Source organism: Ranitomeya variabilis, chromosome 4, assembly GCF_051348905.1.
Source record: "Ranitomeya variabilis isolate aRanVar5 chromosome 4, aRanVar5.hap1, whole genome shotgun sequence".
In the NCBI taxonomy this organism is placed as follows: Eukaryota; Metazoa; Chordata; class Amphibia; order Anura; family Dendrobatidae; genus Ranitomeya; species Ranitomeya variabilis.
The window spans coordinates 645,746,226-645,766,813 of NC_135235.1; the positions used below are offsets into that span (position 1 = coordinate 645,746,226).

At 45.9% G+C, this 20,588-nt stretch overlaps 1 protein-coding gene across 1 annotated transcript in view; it reads left to right on the forward strand.

Annotated features, from left to right (window-relative positions):
- Positions 1-18,505: 18,505 nt before the first annotated feature.
- LOC143768167 (uncharacterized) overlaps positions 18,506-20,588 on the forward strand; it is an 80,398-nt gene continuing 78,315 nt past the window's right edge. The window contains exon 1 of the mRNA XM_077256855.1: positions 18,506-18,913. Within this exon, the coding sequence (XP_077112970.1) occupies positions 18,791-18,913 (123 nt within the window). The 5' untranslated portion in view covers positions 18,506-18,790. The remainder of the gene's footprint in view (positions 18,914-20,588) is intronic.

Consider the following 20,588-nt stretch of genomic DNA (forward strand, 5'->3'; position numbering starts at 1 on the left):
TGACTATGTAACTATGTAAATGTCCCGAATCTCTTGATGTATCTCTGGCACTCAGTTGGGCTCAGTACGCGTTGAATCACGGGTGACCACTTCATGACTTCAGACCGCGTTGGTGAGAACATAAGTCTCTATCTCCAAGACTCTAGCTTTGGCACCGACCTCAAGGAAACCCAGACCAGGATTCAGGCATAGGATCTGCTTCAGAGAGAGATCCTTCAGTCTAGCAACGAGTTTGTCCCGCAGCACTTCATCCAAGGGACCCAGTCCTTGCTGCCCATCTTGGGTCTCCTTGCTGATATGGACCATAACTTCCTAGAGTGCAATGGTCTCACTTTCCCCTTGGACCCACTAGAACAAACACATGTGGAGGTGCCCCAGGTCCGTGGGGTCACCATGCATATCCTCCAAGGTTTTTATCACCTTTTCCACAGTGTCACGATCCCTAGGTGGGCAGTACATAACCGTCTGCCAGGCCTCCCCGTCAAGGGTCAGTAGGGCTATCTTGGCCTGAATGGAAGGGTTCAGGGGATACATGAATAGCATGCTTTTCTGCCTCTCCACCCAGTCCCACAGCAACTTGCAGCTCCCCGTGAATTTGGGAAGGTTGCTGAGCATAGCTCCTAAGGGTATATTTCCTCTGCTGGGCGCGGTCACAGACTGGTCTGCCCGCTCTGTGTCAGAATGTTGAAACCTGCCAACTACACCAAATGTAATGCAGGTGTCTGGATGCAACGACCAGAGATCACGAGGCAGAAACAGCAAGGGGTTGATAAAATGCTATTTATATACAACAGCACCTTGGAAACAATTAGTGTTAGTAGCTATGCACTTTAACAGTAGAAGGAATAACATTAAGTTTAGAATAAAAAAAGTCTTTCACTATTTAACGTTAGTATCTTTATTGCAAAGGTGGTTTGTCAAGTCTTGGGAGTCACCACTTGAGTTCTCACTCGAAGGTGTGGCCCTAGTGGGTGTCACCGGGTTTTCCCACTAGGCCGCAAGTTACTTCCTAGTTAATTAAAGCCCATTGCGCCTCTTATGCATCAACCGGTCCCCTCCCAACCTGTACTGCTAATCCCAGCCAACCCGGTACCGTTGATAGCTAGAAGTGATGGCCCTGCTCACTCACATTGTTCCTCTGCAATCACAGCCGTGCCTCTCCTGTCGCAGTCTCCGCACAGCTCTTCATGGCAGGCGCAGGCGCCGGTAAAGGTCAGAGAGGCCCAGCGCCTACGCACTACAGTACTTTGCTTTGCCCTCAACAAGGCAGATAAGTACGCCTGCGCAGGAGCGCGATGCCGAGCAGACCATGTGGATGATGCAAGGACACGTTATCCACACGAACCAAGAAGGAGGACGGCATCGCAAGAAGATGGGAGGTGCCGGACTAAGACCAGTGAAACACCTTGGACCGGACCACCACGCAGGTGAGTATAATAAAAGTTATTTTTGTTCTCTTACAGGTTTGGTTGGGGACTTATATACAGCAATATAGAATGTTGTATATCAGCCCTGAAAGGTGATGGCTGTAACTCGTATTGGCCAAACCTGGTGACAGGTTCCCTTTAAGTGTAAGATGGGGCAAAAGAGAAACATGGAGAGCTCTCCAGAACCAAAGAGGGAGGATAAACCAGGAAATAAGCAGGTTGTGAAAGAATTTGTGAAATAGTCAAAAACAAAAAGGGGGAAAAAAAATATTCCGATGTACAATAATATACCCTAAAGAAAATATTCACTACCAGAAAAGACATAGCTGACATTACATCAGGTATAACAACATACTATAGTCATAGTAATGTATCTTTATTGCCAATAGCATCTATCAGAATTCTGTTTTCCTTTTACCAGAGCTGCCAATCAGAGCTCAGCTTTTATTTTGCCAGAACAGCCAATAAGAGCTCAGCTTTCATTTTACCACAGGAACCAATCACAGCTCAACTGTCTTTTTACCACAGCAGTGTTAAATGCCAGATGAGTGGTTCTCATGGTGTGTGATGCTGAAAAACAGAAAACCATGTGTTTGGACCCCAGTCAATGTTGCGGCCCCCCTGGGGAGGATTATGAGAAGTCTGAGGATATCAAAACGTCACCATGTACTGAAATCACAACACACAAAGCCAACGAGTGTCAGTAGTGCAAGAGTTAACCCTTTCACCCTGCAGCCCATTTTCATTTTTTTTGTTTGTTTTTTTCCTCCCCTTCTTCCCTGAATCATAATGCTTTTCTTTTTCCATCCACGTAGACATGTGGGACGAGTTGTACTCTTGTGGTAAAAATGTCCATGCAATAATCAATACAATTACAGCGATACCAAAGATGTCCAGTTTTATTATTTTATTGGTGAAAAAAATATGAACTTGCAAAAAAATTTTTGGGAGTTGTGTCGCCATTTTACGAGTCCTGTAACATTTATTTTTCGTCCGATGGAGCTGTATGATGGCTTTTTTTTGTGACGCAAGCTGACTAGTACCATTTTGAGATAGATGTGACTTTTTGATTGCTTGTTACAACATTTTTTTGTAACATTGTGACGGCCTAAAAAAAAATAATTTGGGCATTTTGTTAGTCCCCTTAGAGGGCTTGAAGATGCAATCATCCAATCACTTGAGCTATTGTAGGAGAGAAGACCGGGCTGTGGGTGCTGACAGGGCACCGGTTCCGGAACTGCTGGGGCCACACCTACTGTTGCAGGGGTTGAAGGAGATCGAGGACGGAGGAGACCCTTGACCTGCGTAGAGGGGGAGTGGTGAGCCTGGAGAGTATAAGGAGGTTTGCGCAGTAAGAGAGAGGGGGTTATCGCCAGAGAGAAGTGACAGTGAGGATCTGCGCTGCACCACGAGTAACGATAGGCCGTGAGGCAGCGATAAGGGTCAGGTGCTGTAAGGACCCGGAGACGTCGTTGGGCGTGCTGAGGAGTGCATGCCGAGAGGAAGATTGCCGTGAAATACTATTGGCTGCAGAGTAATAGTAATGGACTAGGGGCTCAGCGGGTCAGACCCATGACCGCCTGCTGCCACTAGAAGAGAGAGGACCGACTTGTTAGGCGTGGAAGCCAGATGAACTCATCACCGGTCTCAGCCAGCATTCAACCCAGAGGAAGCGACAGGCACCCGAGTCACGCTAAGTGAAATTGACTTACATGTACAGTAAACTGCCACCTTAAATTGCTTTCTTTTTGTAATCCCTAGCATTAATCTGATTTATTCCCCGTTGCTCCCTGCGAGGAGGTTTATCCCTCTAACAATTAAATCAACAACTGTTTTCCCCTTTTAACCCTTGCTCTGTGCATCTGTGTCGCTGCTTCCAATTACCTGTGTTACATTTGGCGTAGTCAGCAGGATGCAGTCTTTGGACACAAACGCTGCAGATCAATCTACCATGAGTGCCCCAAGGTCCAGCTTACCATTGGGGGCCATGCTCTGCAATCTCCTAAAATTCACGGGGATTAATATGATGCTGTGGGACTGGACTGAGAGGGTTAAGAGCATGTTGCGAATGCACCCCATGACCCCTTCTATGCAAGCTGAGATTGCTTTGATGGCCCTGGATGGTGAGACTCGGTACTCTATTATGTTCTGTTCTCCCATGGGTGGGATATACTGGATAAGGTGATGCAGATACTGGAAGAAATGCTTGGTGACCCCACTAATGTTGGAGAGCTGCGGAAGCGACTGTTTCACCGCATCCAGCTGGAAGGAGCATCTGTGACCCAGTATATTAATGCGTTGCAGGAGGTGAATGCACATATCAATAAGCGTGCTGAAGCTGGGACCATGTGAATGTACCCCCTGATATGATATTGAAGGATCAGTTTGTGTCGGGTCTCAGGGATGCACTTCTCCAACAGGCTTTCTGAGAGAGCCTGCGTACTAGTCTCCGGATGACTTTTTTTAGAAATAGGGGCAAAGGCACGAGTGAGAGAGCAGGAACAGGGGGTGGTGGCCCTGGCAGAGATGATCTGGAGCAATGAGGTACCCACCCCGCCCGCAGCTGAGCCGGAGTGGGCCCGGGAGATCTGGAGAGAAATACAGGAAATGAGGGACGAGTGGTCCAGCTTTAATAGAGTCTCCACTCCAGCCCAAGAGATGTCAAAAGCGGCCCCCTCATCAAGAGATAGGAGTGTTTCAGAGTCAGTCGAACCCCGCCAGGGAGCGAGACAATCTAGTGCAGAATGGAATCCGACTTCCTACAGGTGTGGAAACACTGGACACTATGCCCGAGGCTGTGCGAGATGAGGTCGGTCCCTACTACGGCAGCTGTTAAACTAGTGGGCTCCGTGGATGGGGGACGCAGCCCGGAGCATGAAAGACCAAGGAAGACAGACGAGAGTCCCGAAGGCATAATTTCCATGAGCCTTACCATCTGGGCTGAAGTAAATGGGTGAGCTGTTCACTGCTTATTTGACAAAGAGTCGCAAGTGACCACCATGCCGGAAGCTTATTTTAGACAACATTTCCCAGAAGTGTCGCTGCCAGAGAGGGGGCCGGCAATTAGATTGACAGCAGCCAACCAGTTGCCCATCCCAGACGCAAGGGTGGTCTGGATAGGGATCAGAGAGTGCGGAAAGGATGTAGGCCGAAAGGGGGTCGTGTTGGTCACTGGGGATGTCGGCAGCGGGTCCATGATGACCCTCGGAATGAATGTACTGAAAGAGATTGGACAACTCCTGATCAGTGAGCCATAAGAGACCTTTTTGGACTGGTGGAGCCCACTAACCCTCCAACAAAAAGTGTTCCAGCAATTGATTTGAGCTGCCCAGATTCAGGAAACGTCAAGTGAAGGGAAAGTCTCGGGGAAGATGATGTTTCCTGCAGCTGCTAAACTTATCCTACCGCCCAGTCAGACGGAGCTTGCGTTACCAGTACGAGCTTGTACACCTCTTGAAGGGGTGGAAGTACAGATAGAGCCGACCTCGGTGGACCAAGAACCCCCTGGACTTCTCATAGCCCAGACACTAGCCACACGCTGATGCCCTCTCGAGAGTGACTCATGAACATCATTGACATGAAGAGCTGGAGGTGGAAGAGATTCCTGGCTTCCAGGACTTTGCCAAATTGTTGGTGACGGTGCAGGGACAGAATGGAGAGGTGTCTGAAGAACAGGTGCTGGGGAGGCCCAGGGATGACTGGGTGTGACTTCAATAAGGTTGTTCTGTCCTCACTAAATGAGGCAGGCTCATGTAGCTATCCAGTCAGCTAAACCGCTATACCAGATCCAGTAACGAGACTGTGGTTGAGTCTGTGCTTTATTAAACATAGTGGTATATTGATGCGGTGAAACTGTGAACAATGATATACATAGAATCAGTGCATGGTATAGAACAAATACATACTACACATGATGTACATTATGCATAACATTTAGAAGGCTAGTAAGTGAACTAGGAGTGCAACTGGTTAAGCTAGGCTAATATAGAGCAGAAATATCTACAGAAAGCATAAAGACATACCGGCACTGCAATCGCAAGGGGGATGAAGTGTAAGCGTCTTTCCTGGAAGGCAAACTGAAGAAAGTGAAAGGAAACTGGAGGGAAATGTAGGCTGAGCTACCATAATGCATTGCAAGGGAGGAGAATCAGACATAAAAAATACATAACAGAAAAATAGAACTGTCAACATAACTCTGACCGCTAGAGGGAGCCAAAGCACACAGATAAATAAAGGTATGAATATATCAAGTCCTGTATACTGGCTGAGAAACTGCAAATTATGCAAACAGATAATTGGAGGTAACAAATTAGATGGCGGAGACAGAACACTCCCCGTCTGACATCAACGGATGTCACTACTCCTTTCTTCCGAAGGCAACAATAGGACCAGTTCAGATACCGGTCTGGAAAATGTCTTAGGTTCATTCCCTTTGGTCATCCTTAGTTCAACTTTGCGGACGTTGCCGTCCTTGCTGGGGAACGTTGCGGTAACTAGACCAAGTGGCCACTGGTTCCGATGAATTTGACAGTCTTTCACAAGAACAAGGTCACCTATGCTCAGATTAGGCTTAGTAGATTGCCACTTCGTACGTGGCTGCAGGGTAGACAAATATTGTTTGCGCCACCTGTCCCAGAAAGTATTTGCAAGACTTTGTACCTGTCTCCATTGGCGCTTGTAGAGGTCCTTAGCGTCAAATCCTCCTGGAGGGGCACTGGACAGTCCCGTTTTCTGGGTAAGTAGAGTAGCTGGAGTCAATAACAAGGGCTCCTCCGGGTCATTAGGAACTGGAACCAGAGGTCTTGCATTGATTATAGCTGCAGCTTCAGCCATGAAGGTGATTAGGCTTTCGTGGGTAAGCCTCGCTGCTCCTTCTTGAAGAAGAGTGGAGTCAAGAATTCGCCGTACTAGACCAATCATTCGTTCCCAAGATCCTCCCATATGTGAAGAGTGAGGTGGGTTGAATGACCATGTGCAACATTGGTCACTGAGGAACCTCTCGAGAGTCTTATAGTCTAGATTTCAAGGTATTCCTAATTCCTTTGCTGCACCGACGAAGTTGGTACCTCTGTCTGAACGTATGTGCTTGATAGGACCACGGATGGCAATAAAGCGTCTTAAGGCATTGATGAAGCTTGACGTATCAAGGGACTCGATGACTTCTATGTGGACGGCTCTGATTGACATGCAAGTGAACATAACTGCCCAACGTTTACTATTGGCTTGGCCGCCTCTAGTACGACGTGTAACAACTGACCAAGGCCCAAACACATCGAGACCAACGCTGGTAAAGGGAGGGTCTGGGCTGAGTCTATCTGCTGGTAGGTCAGCCATCTTTTGGGTTTGAGTCGAACCACGAAGCTTACGGCAGGTAATACATTTGTAGATGACACTACTGATGAGTCTCTTTGCACCGACGATCCACACGCCAGCAGATCTGATGGCTCCTTCTGTGAATAGTCTTCCTTGGTGCTTGACCAGATTGTGGTAATGTTGGTAGGCAATATGACATTTTCCGGGAAGTATAAGAGGGAATTTCTCCACAAACTCCATCTCAGCTTCTTTGAGTCGGCCCCCTACTCTCAGTAGGCCACTGTTGTCGATGACTGGGTCGAGTTTTCTCAATACGCTGCTCATTGGTATTGGAGCTTTGTTAATGAGACATTGGATTTCTGCAAAGTAGGTTTCTCTTTGAACAGTGAGGATGATGTGATTTCTAGAGAACTCTAAGTCAGAGGTAACATAGGTATTTTTACAAAGATGCCAACCTTTACATTTTTCTGTGCCACAAGTTCTGGTGGTCCTGAATGAGCGAGCTATATGAGTCAGGCAGGTAATGGCTCGAGTAAGTGACTTCCAACTTGAGAATCCGTCGAACCTGCAAGATCCAAGCTGGATAACAGAGGTCATTGTATGAAGTGTAGACACCTGAAGGCGGATTTCAGCATCTGAGCCCTCTCCTACTAGTTCAAAGGTGTCTGGAAAACATTCCTCAATGTACAATAGTTTTGGTCCTGAGAGCCACGTTGTGCTTCCTAGTCGACTTGCGTCAACTGCTCTAGTTGCATGATCTGCAGGATTCTGGTCCGTGGGTATGTAATGCCACTGCTTTGGATGAACTGACCTCCTGATTCGTAGCACTCTGTTATTAACATAAACGTAGAATCGCCTGGTTTCGTTGTGGATATATCCCAGGACTACTTTGCTGTCTGAGTAGAACTTGGTCTGTGTCAGGTCGATATCCATTTCGGATGCGATGAACTCCGCTAACTCAATAGCTAGGACTGCGGCACAAAGCTCTAACCTGGGTACCTGGGTATAGTGTGCTCTGGTTGTGGTGCGAGTTTGGCCTTTCCCATAATGAAACCAATGTGGCACTGACATTTGGAGTCTACAGTTTTGAGGTAGGCAACAGCGGCAATTGCTTTGACGGAAGCATCTGCAAATACGTACAGTCTTTGGCTCTGTATCTCGGTAGATGGCACAGGGGCATATGGTCTTGGCACATTCAGGTTGGAGAGTGCCGCTAACGAGTTCTTCCACTCTTCCCACTGGATCCTCTTATCAGGTGGCAGAGGTGCATCCCAGTCAGATGTTTCCCTAGTTAAGTCTCTTAGTAGGGCCTTGCCTTGTATAGTAACAGGAGCTGCGAAACCCAAGGGATCGTACAGACTGTTGATGGTAGACAGGACGCCTCTACGTGTGAAAGGCCTTTCTTCCTGGTTGACCTGAAAGGTGAAAGTGTCTGACTGTAGATTCCAGAGAAGCCCGAGGCTGCGTTGCATTGGTGCGGGGTCTGACCCCAGGTCCAGGTCTCTGAGACCATTACATAGGTCCTGAGAAGGGAACGCTTCCATGAGTTCTTGGCTGTTTGAGGCTATTTTATGAAGCCTAAGGTTCGAGCAGGCAAGCATGTCCTGGGCTCTCCTGAGAAGACTGATGGCAGTCTCATTTGAAGGCATGGCTTTCAGACAGTCGTCGACATAAAAGTCCTTTTCTATGAATCGTCTGACATCTGCTCCGTATTCTGCTTCTCCTTCCTGAGCCGACCTTTTGAGTCCGTAAATGGCGACTGCAGGGGAAGGACTGTTGCCAAAGATGTGCACTCTCATGCGATACTCTGTGACTTCTTTAGTAGGATCATTGTCTCTGTACCAGAAGAATCTTAGGAAGTTCCTGTCTCTCTCTCTCACAAGGAAACAATGGAACATTTGCTGGATGTCAGCGATGAAGGCAATGGAATCCTTACGGAAGCGCATAAGTACTCCCAGCAGTTTGTTATTGAGGTCTGGTCCTGTCAGTAGAACGTCATTCAGGGAGAAATCATTGAATTTGGCACTGGCACGACTCTGATCTGGCCTGGTTTCTTAGGGTGGTATACTCCGAACATGGGTAGGAACCAACATTCTTCAGAGTCTTTGAGAGTGGGAGCTAGTTCTGCGTGACAGTTTTCAAAAATCTTTGACATGAAGGAGAAAAAGTGATCTTTCATCTCTGATTTCTTTTGTAGATTACGTTTGAGAGAGGAGAAACGTTGTAATGCCTGATTTCTGTTGTTCGGTAGACGTGGTCTGTGGGTTTTGAAGGGAAGAGGTGCGACCCAGCTGTTGGTCTCATCTTTAACGAGTCCCTTGTCCATTACCTCTAAGAACAACTTGTCCTCTACCGACATTGCCACTTGGTTGTCCTGCTTAGTTCTCTGGAAGACTGTGCACCCCAACTGATCCTCATAGCTTCCCGACACTATACTGCTGTCGTGAGTAAAGTCTATTGAATGGTTGGGCAGTTGGATGCTGTGTGGCAGTTCCCTGACATGGAACTCATTGTTGCAAGGTTGAAACAGAGATGGTCGTCCTTTCTCCAATGTATTTGTCAGCATGCTTGTCACGGAAGATGGGGCGTGCATGCGTCCCAAGCATACGTTGCCAATTATGACCCATCCTAGGTCTAGCTTTTGGGCATAGGGAGCATGGTGGAGTCCATTGATATGACGTCTCACTTTATGAACCTGCAGGATATCTCTCCCCAACAGCAGAATTATCTGGGCCTGCTGGTCGAGTTCCGGTATAAGGTCTGCTATTCGTTTTAAGTGAGCGTGATGGATTGCTACATCTGGTGTAGGGATTTCAGATCTGTTGTCTGGGATCTGGTTACATTCGATGATCGTAGGTAGCGGTAGGCAGAATTGACCGTCTAATGACTCCATTTGGTAGTCTGTAGCTTTCCTGCCTGCTGTTGTCACAGTACCTGCACATGTCTTTAATGAGTAGGGAGTGCTTGGCCCTTTGATGTTGAATAGGTCAAAGACCGTTGATCTAGCCAAGGATCGATTACTTTGATCATCCAAGATAGCATACAGTCTTACAGCTTGGTCTCTATGGCCCTTCGGGTATACTCTGACGAGGCATATTTTTGAACAGGACCTACTGTCTATTGTCCCTTTGCAGACCTCGGTACATTGTGAAGTGATCTCTGGCGTAGCTGTATCAGTGTTCCTTTCCTCCCCGCCATGCTCACTGTCAGCTGGCGTGTTTTGTGTACTCCATGGAGCTGGGCCAGGGTGTAGAGCGGTGTTATGATCTGTGGTGCCACATTCTGTGCATTTTACACTGACCTTGCAGTCCTTGGCGAGATGAGTTGTGGACGAGTAGCACTTGTAGCAGATACCGTTTTCTTTCAGGAAGCTTCTGCGATCTGGCATAGATTTTCCTCTGAAGGCTCTGCATTTCAGGAGAGGATGAGGCTTCTGATGAAGTGGGCACTGCTTGTCAGGGTCCTGCACTTTTGTCTCTGATTGGGAGCAGCCAGCAGACCTGTAAATAGAACCTGGAGAAGAAACATAAGTCTTGTGTACTGCCACAGATGTTCTGCGTGGATTTGCAGGTGGTGATGGTGTGGCATATGGCATTGCAAAGTCAAAGCTGGGATCGTTTCTAATTCTCGCTTGTTGGTGTATGAAGTCTACAAAAACGGAGAAGGGAGGGAATGGAACGCTGTGTTTGTATTTGTACGTGGAACCATGTGTGAGCCACCTCTCCTGTAGATGGTAGGGCAACTTCTATAGGGTTAACACCTCTGGCTGTGTCGAGAAATGCAAGTCCCTGTAGGTCGTCCTCGTATTTGGCAACTTGGACTTCCTTTAGTAGGTCGCTTAGCTCTCTAAGTTTCTGGAGACCTTTGTTAGATATTTTAGGAAAGTCATCGATTCTTTTGAACAAGGCTCTTTCTATTACTTCTGCTGAGCCGTAACACTCATCCAGCCTCTTCCAGATCTCTTTGAGGCCGGTCTCAGGGCGGTTTATATTAATGTCTCTGATTCTTACTGCGTGTTTGACTGACTCTTCTCCCAGGTATTTGACTAACAGGTCTATCTCTTCCCTGTGTTGTAGCCCCAAGTCTCTAATGACATTTTCGAAGGACGCTTTCCAAGCTCTGTAACCTTCAGCTTGGTCAGTGAATTTCATGAGTCCCTTGGCAACCAGTTCACGTCGTGTGAAGAACTTGGCAAATTCTGTTGTGAACCGGTTGTCAGTGGAGTACACTGGTGATGGATCGCCCTGATAGTGATGTGAGGTGCGTTCGTACCTATTAGTGTCCTCAGGGTGGTGCCAGCCAGTGTCGTATTGCTTTGGCCTGACATACGGTGTGTCAGCAGGATGATCCATGTTGGTTACCTGGTGAGGGGCAAGGTAGTCATTAGCAGAGTTGTTTTGCCTCACATTTTTGAGTTTGTTTCTGTCCTGGAGGCGAGCCTCATGACGACTTTCGCTCCCTTCGCTGGAGACGTCGTATTCTTGTTTTGATACTGGTTCAGAGTTATAGTTTAGATCAGGAAGTTCATTAACATACTGAGATGTGCGTTGTGGTGAGTCTTGTAGTGGAAACTCCAGACTCGACATACTGCTTTGGCTATGCAGCTTGGGGTTTTGTACGGCTTCTAGTGATTCTGCTTCAGCGAGGGCTGCGGCAGCTTCCCTTTTTGCTGCTAGGCTTTCTAAGGCGGCATCCACACGTGCCTTTTCTAACTGCGTCCTTCTCTCTTGATCGGCTCTCTCATGATCTATGCGTGCTCTCTCTAAGCATGACCTCTCTTCATCATCTAGGCGTGCTTTTTCTAATTTAAGTTGCATCTCTTGGTCAGCAAAGCTCGCTCGTATTTTGGCGGCTTCAGCATTTGCGCGGGCAATGGCAACCGCGCTGCTGATGGATGTTGTCTTTGAGGAGACAGAAGTAACAGATCTTGTTCTATGCGATTTGTGAGACATGGTGTCTTGGGAAAGTGCTTGGCTGTGCAGAGGTTGCTGTAGCTGTATTTAGTCTCTGAGTAGCCGGTGACTTGAATCCCACTAGTTGGATGGCTGCCGTTTCACTGTTCTGTCCTCACTAAATGAGGCAGGCTCATGTAGCTATCCAGTCAGCTAAACCGCTATACCAGGTCCAATAACGAGACTGTGGTTGAGTCTGTGCTTTATTAAACGTAGTGGTATATTGATGCGGTGAAACTGTGAACAATGATATACATAGAATCAGTGCATGGTATAGAACAAATACATACTACACATGATGTACATTATGCATAACATTTAGAAGGCTAGTAAGTGAACTAGGAGTGCAACTGGTTAAGCTAGGCTAATATAGAGCAGAAATATCTACAGAAAGCATAAAGACATACCGGCAATGCAATCGCAAAGGGGATGAAGTGTAAGCGTCTTTCCTGGAAGACAAACTGAAGAAAATGAAAGGAAACTGGAGGGAAATGTAGGCTGAGCTACCATAATGCATTGCAAGGGAGGAGAATCAGACATAAAAAATACATAACAGAAAAATAGAACTGTCAACATAACTCTGACCGCTAGAGGGAGCCAAAGCACACAGATAAATAAAGGTATGAATATATCAAGTCCTGCATACTGGCTGAGAAACTGCAAATTATGCAAACAGATAATTGGAGGTAACAAATTAGTTGGCGGAGACAGAACAAAGGTACAAGGAAATCGCCCACCTGCGACAGTGGGTGGACCTGAAACAACTTCCCAGCCCGCGAGAGAGAGACGCCCTGTCTCCAGTAACCCTGTGGATTCTGAGGCAGTGGGAGAGGCTCCAGTTGGAAGATGGTTTTCTGTACCACCGGCACTTGGGAGCGGAGCTTGCGGCTGCATGTTACATAGTTACATGTGTTGCTATGCAGCCGCACTCTCCGCTGCGGAGTGCCGGTGCTACAGCTTGGTTTTCACATGCGAGACACGGACTTATTTCTTGCAAGTGGAAAGGAGCCCTTACAGCCTATTACTAACCCACATACAGGCGGGCTGCCCAGTGCTACAAAATGCATGCTGTGAGAACAGAGGCCACAGTTTACAGAGCCATCTTGGTCCAACTGCACCCTGCAAGATAAAGTGCAAAAAAAATATCAATGTATGCAAGGTATTGGTTAATATTGGGGCCCAATATATAAGCTGGCAACCCACGTCAAGGGTCCTTACATTTTGTCAGTCATGAAGAGGACTACCATCAGACGGCGGTGTCTTCTTGGGTCCGAGAACACCGACAACGACTGCAGACCCTCCGCCGGCTGGTGCAGACGAAGTTTCAAAAACTCAAGCATCATGAGGTGTCACCTATTCGAGGGACAGCTCTGAGATCAGGGGACCGGGTGTTGACTGGAACAAGCGGCCCGAAGGAAAGCTGGAAAGCTGATGGGAGTGGAACCCGAATCGAGTAATACGACAAGTTGGTTCTGATAGTCCAGCCTGAACGAGTGGAAGGAACGCCTATCCGGGTCGCTCACTGTAGCTTGTTGTGGCCCTGCCTGTCCAAGGGGCCCGAGGATGGAAAAGAGTCGCTGAAAACTACCAAGGTACCCACTTTGACGGTTCTCAACTTTGACAAAGAAGAGATGCCGGCCTCGCACCCAGACCTCAACGGTTCTGCCACGCCCAGGGAAGTGAGCACTGAGGTGCCAATGCTTGAAGCTACAGGTGCAGTGGGCTCATTGGGTCAAAATAGCTCCCCACCTCCCATCAGTCAACCGGGATTACGTCGATCTGAGCGGACGATGGCTGGAGTGCCCCCCACCCGTTATGAGCAAGATCAATTAATTTGGCAACAAATCGTTCAAGTAGTGAAAGAATGTGAACGTCTGGTGAAAGAGCTCTCGCCCGTGGAATGGAGAGTTAAAGGAGAAGGAGGGTGTAGGAGAGAATACTGGGCTGTGGGTGCTGACAGGGCACCAGGTCTGGAACTGCTGGGTCCGAGCCTACTGTTGCAAGGGGTTTAAGGTGATCGAGGACGGAAGACACCCTTGATCTGCGTAGAGGGGGCATGGTGAGCCCGGAGAGTATAAAGGGGTTTGTGCGGGGAGAGAGAAGGGGTTTCCGCGCCGCGAGTAATGATAGGCCATGCAGCAGCAATAAGGGTCGGGTGCAGTAATGACTCGGAGACGTTGTCGGGCATGTTGAGGAGTGCACGCTGAGTGGGAGACTGCCGTGTAATACTACTGGCTGCAGAGCAGCGTAATGGACTAGGGGCTCAGCAGATCAGACCAGTGTCAGCCCGATGCCACAAGAAGAGAGAGGACCGACTTGTTAGGCCACGTTCACATGTTCAGTATTTGGTCAGTATTTTGCTTCAGTATTTGTAAGTCAAAACCAGGAGTGGATGATCAATACAGAAGTGGTGCATATGTTTCTATTAGACTTTTCCTCTGATTGTTCTACTCCTGATTTTGGCTTATAAATACTGATGTATAATACTGACCAAATACTGATCGTGTGACCGCGGCCTTAGGCGGGGAAGCTGGTAGAACTCAGCCAGCATTCTACCCTGAGGAAGCGACAGGCACCCAAGTCACACTAAGTGAAATTGACTTACATGTAAACTGCCACCTTGCTGTTTCTTTTCGTAATCCCTAGTATTAGGCCGGGGTCACACTAGACCGTAATACGGACGAGTGCTATGCGATAAAAAATCGCATAGCACTCGGCCCAATGTTAATCTATGGTCCAGCTCCCATCATCCGATATTTTCTCCACCGTATTTCGGATCCGAGGGAACTCGCAGCAGGCTGCGATTGTCAGCGTATCTCAGCCGAGACTCGCCAATGCAAGTCTATGGGTGCGAGAAAAAATCGGGTTACACACGGACCATGCGTGTGCATTGCGAGAAATACGCAGCGGTGTTCTATAGAAAAGCCGGTAATTCAATTGCCGGCTTTGCATTTCTCCTTATCAAACCCGACAGGATATGAGACATGGTTTACATACAGTAAACCATCTCATATCCCCCTTTTTTTTGCATATTCCACACTACTAATGTTAGTAGTGTGTATGTGCAAAATTTCAGCGCTGTAGCTGCTAAAATAAAGGGTTAAATGGCGGTAAAAATTGGCGTGGGCTCCCGCGCAATTTTCTCCGCCAGAATGGTAAAGCCAGTGACTGAGGGCAGATATTAATAGCCAGGAGAGGGTCCATGGTTATTGCCTCCCCCCCCGTGGCTAAAAATGTCTGCCCCCAGCCACCCCAGAAAAGGCACATCTGGAAGATGCGCCTATTCTGGCACTTGGCCACTCTCTTCCCACTCCCTGTAGCAGTGGGATATGGGGTAATGAAGGGTTAATGCCACCTTGCTATTGTAAGGCGACATTAAGCCAGATTAATAATGGAGAGGCGTCAATGATGACACCTATCCATTATTAATCCAATTGTCTGAAAGGGTTAAAAACACACACACACATTATTAAAAATTATTTTAATGAAATAAACACACAGGTTGTTTTAGTATTTTATTGTTCTCTCAATCCAGCTGCAGACCCTCGCTTGGCAAAATAATAAACGCACAAGATACATACCTTCTGCTGATCCGTCACGTCCCACGAGGTAATCCATCTGAAGGGGTTAAAATTATTTACAAGCAGGAGCTCTGCAAATGCAGCTGTGCTCGTGCTTGTAATTCCCCGGCGAATGAAGGAAATGTAGGTCATTGATCTACATTTCCTTCAGTCGCAGTGATGCGCCCCTGCTGGATGTTCTCATGAACTGCAGCCTGGGAACTTTTTCCCACGCTCCAGGTCATATGAGGACATCCACCAGGGGGCGCATCACCGCGACTGAAGGAAATGTAGGTCAATGACCTACATTTCCTTCATTCGCCGGGGAATTACAAGCACGAGCACAGGCTTTTCACAGATATCGCGCTGAATGAAATATAAATACAGAATATATATATATGTGTCTCAATGACATATCTATATATATATATATATATATATATATATATATATATATATATACTGTATATATTTTTTAACGAACATTTGAGCACATAAATCCATTAGATGTCGGTTTTGCAAGCCTGCGAGAAAATCTCGGCATACGGATGCCATACGGATGTCACACGGATGTCACACGGATCATTTGATGCGAGGAAATCGCATCCTCGCACTGCACACGGATCACTGTTTTTGAAACATTTGTGCGATTCTCGGCCGTGAAAAACGGACTGTTTTTTTATACGTTAAGATGATGTGAACAGAGCACGACAGAGAGAAGGGGAAGCATATGGACCATTTTTTATCCTCTGTCTGCAGGATTATTGGACTCTCATCTCCTTGGACATTTATCCAGTTACTGAACTGCATTCGGCTTCTGGACTATCTTATCCTTTGTGTGGTGGATCGTATATGAACCTTTTGTGTTTTTGCCTAAATAAAGCTATTGGAATTGTTCACTATTCTCTTGCTCTGTTGATTGTGTGGTATTGGAGAAGGACCCTGTGACACACCCACTTCCGACTTGCAGCGTATATATACGGCGCATGTCGTAAAGATAACACTGCGCAACAAATTTCAGGGAAATTCTTGTCCCCTGAGAAAATGTTATTGTATCTTATAGATTTTGATATGCTGAACACGAATATGTGCTCCAAAAGTCTGTATCATGTAAGTTTTTTAACCCCTTCATGACCGGTGCTTTTTTCGATTTTTCGTTTTCATTTTTCGCTCCTCTTCTTTCCTGAGCCATAACTTTTTAATTTTTTCGTCAATATGGCCATGTGAGGGCTTATTTTTTGTGTGTGCCGAGCTGACGTTTTTAATGATACCACTTTTGTTCAGATATGTTCTTTTGATTGCCCGTTATTGCATTTTAATTCAATGTCGCAGCAACCAAAAAGCCGTAATTCTGGCGTTTTGATTTTTTTATCACTACGCTGTTTAGCGATCATGTTAATTTTTTTTTCTATTGATAGATCGGGCGATTCTGAACACGGCGATACCAAATATGTGTAGGTTTGATTTTTTTTATTTTATTTTGCTTGGGACGAAAGGGGGGTGATTTGAACTTTTATGTTTTTTTATTTTTTCATATTTTTAAACACTTTTTTTTTAACTTTTGGCATGCATCAATAGCCTCCATAGGAGGCTAGAAGCTGCCATAGCTCGATCACCTCTGCTACATAGGAGCGATGCTCAGATCACCTCTATGCAACAGAATTACAGGCTCGCTATGAGCGCCGACCACAGGGTGGCGCTCATAGCAATCTGCCATCAACAACCATAGAGGTCTCCAGGAGACCTCTGGTTGTGATGGCAACACAGCGATGACCCCCGATCACATGACAGGGGTTGTCGCTGCACGTATTTCTGGACCGGTGTCAGGAAGTGCACTTAAATGCCCACTGTCAGAGTTTGACAGCGGCATTTAACTACTTAATAGGCATGGGCGGATCGCGATTCCTCTCGATCTCGATCTGAGCATTGCCTCTATGTAGCAGAGGCAATCGCGCTATGGCCGCTTCTATGGAAGCATGCCAAAAGTAAAAAAAAAAAAAGTGTTTAAAAATATAAATAAAATAAAAAAAATAAAAGTTTAAATCACCCCCCTTTCGCCCCAAACAAAATATAACAAAAAAAAATCAAACCTACACATATTTGGTATCGCCGAGTTCAGAATCGCCCGATCTATCAATAAGAAAAAGGATTAACCTGATCGCTAAATGGCATAGCGAGAAAAAAATCAAATCGCCAGAATTACTTATTTTTGGTCGCCACGACATTGCATTAAAATGCAATAACGGGCGATCAAAAGAACGTATCTGCACAAAAGTGGTATCATTAAAAATGTCACCTCGTCCTGCAAAAAATAAGGCTGCCGTCACACTATCAGTATTTGGTCAGTATTTTACATCAGTATTTGTAAGCCAAAACCAGGAGTGGGTGATAAATACAGAAGTGGTGCATATGTTTCTATTATACTTTTCCTCTAATTGTTCCACTCCTGGTTTTGGCTTACAAATACTGATGTAAAATACTGACCAAATACTGCTAGTGTGACGGCAGCCTAAGCCCTAACATGGCCATATTGACGGAAAAATAAAAAAGTTGTGGCTCTGGAAAGAAGGGAAACGAAAAACGAAAACGAAAAAAGCTGCGGTCATGAAGGGGTTAAAAACCTTACGTGATACAGACTTTTGGAGCACATATTTGTGTTCTGCATATCAAAATCTATAAGATACAATAACATTTTCTCAGTGGACAAGGACTTCCCTGAAATTTGTTGCGTAGTGTAATCGGAGCATTGTGAGTGGCTACTGACTGTGATGGCTGACCGTACAATACATCAAGGGTGATGAAGCTCGGCTCCAAAAAATGGATGTTCCTTCACACACCGATAGGTGCTGCAGACTGAAAATTCACACCAGACAGCGATAATGGCGCAATGTTCACAAGGAGTTTTTTTTTACATTGGGTTTGAATTCGACTCTGCTCCAAAACCCTCCAAAAAAGACTTCAAATGTTATTACTGGAATAATTGGAGCAGAAAAATTAACATCACATTAAAAAAAAGCGCATAAAAAACTGTTCCCCCAAACGTATTTTTTTAAAAGCATTTTTTATGTTATTTTAGCAGCCAAAAATTCAGTGTGAACGCACATAAACCTGATCATGTGACCCCTGTCTCCTCCCATATAGATGACTGATCACATGACCGTGGTATCATTATTGGTCCCATAAGCACAGAGCAGCCATAAATCTAGTGTGCGGCTCTGCAGGTGGAGGTATGTGGAGATTTCCCATTATTGGGTGACAAGTGGCATTAACGCTTTCCATACTGGCCAACACAGCTAAAACTTTTTTATGTTGCATTGTGACCATTTTCGGTACATATAACTTGATACTTAAAGGAGTTGTTTGGTTTAAAAATCAAATTATCCCCATGATCGGTGATAACTTATTGATTGGTGGGAGTCTGACCGCTGGAACCTGAACTGATCATCAGAAGGGGAATTTTTTTAATACTCAATGGGGCTCTTTATTTCTCTTATTATGCTTACAATAAACTCCCATTAAAACAAATTAAGTAATCAATATGTTTTTGCCACTGTCTATCCCCTTTCTTGGAAAAGCACTCCTCTTCTTTGGCACAGGTGATTTTAAATTAGCAGGAGACTCCAAAGAAGGGGTCCAGCCTATTTTTGCTCTCATGAGGAAGGTGAGTTTCATGGCTCCTTTCACTGGGTGTTGGTTCTGTGTGGCGGCCATTGTTGCTGTGGCTTTGTGCTGGTGGGGCGGTGCGGTCTGGAGTCATGGGGACTCAGTCTTGCAGCATGGGTGTTGTGAAGCACCAGGCCGCCCACCCTCCCTGCTGGTGCATTGTCGCTGCGGTGGTGGTTAGCGCCTAAAACAGAGGATAGCGCCTGACACCGCTCCCTTAAGGCAGTAAAAGTTAGGACCCACTGAGAGTTTCGCTGTGACTTCATACAGTCTGATCAGAATGTTACACTAAGAACCTCATGTTCAGTAACATATTTTTGCCTAGCGGCATTAGATCAATCTATGATTTTTTTGGGAGGTGCGGTCCATGCTCCTTTTTCAGCAAATTGCATGACTTTTGAAATGACACCATCCTTATTATCATGTGTTGTACTGGAAAGAGGGGAAAAAAAAATTTAAGTCTGGTGAAGAGGCAAAAAAAAAGTTTGTGACTCCATTTGTTTTTTACGCCCTGAGCCAATGTTTTTATTGATATATTTAAGGTAAGCAGGATGTTTCGATTGCCTTATATATTTTTTTGTGCTGTTGTGATGGCCAAAACAACACTTGCCACTTTTTTCTTAATACCACTTACTGATCGGAGTAATTTATTTTAGATTTTGATAGATCAGGGTTTTACAAACGCAGAAATGCCAAGTTAGATTTTTTTTTTTAAATGTATTAATTTTTAATTCGGGAGGAAGGAGTATGACTTGAACTTTTTATTATTAATTATATATATATATATATATATATATATATATATATATATATATATATATATATATATATATATATATATATATATATATATATATATATATATACACTCACCGGCCACTTTATTAGGTACACCTGTCCAACTTCTTGTTAACACTTAATTTCTAATCAGCCAATCACATGGCGGCAACTCAGTGCATTTAGGCATGTAGACATGGTCAAGACAATCTCCTGCAGTTCAAACCGAGCATCAGTATGGGGAAGAAAGGTGATTTGAGTGCCTTTGAACGTGGCATGGTTGTTGGTGCCAGAAGGGCTGGTCTGAGTATTTCAGAAACTGCTGATCTACTGGGATTTTCATGCACAACCATCTCTAGGGTTTCCAGAGAATGGTCCGAAAAAGAAAAAAAATCCAGTGAGCGGCAGTTCTGTGGGCGGAAATGCCTTGTTGATGCCAGAGGTCAGAGGAGAATGGGCAGACTGGTTCGAGCTGATAGAAAGGCAACAGTGACTCAAATCGCCACCCGTTACAACCAAGGTAGGCCTAAGAGCATCTCTGAACGCACAGTGCGTCGAACTTTGAGGCAGATGGGCTACAGCAGCAGAAGACCACACCGGGTACCACTCCTTTCAGCTAAGAACAGGAAACTGAGGCTACAATTTGTACAAGCTCATCGAAATTGGACAGTAGAAGATTGGAAAAACGTTGCTTTGTCTGATGAGTCTCGATTTCTGCTGCGACATTCGGATGGTAGGGTCAGAATTTGGCGTAAACAACATGAAAGCATGGATCCATCCTGCCTTGTATGGAGCATCTTTGGGATGTGCAGCCGACAAATCTGCGGCAACTGTGTGATGCCATCATGTCAATATGGACCAAAATCTCTGAGGAATGCTTCCAGCACCTTGTTGAA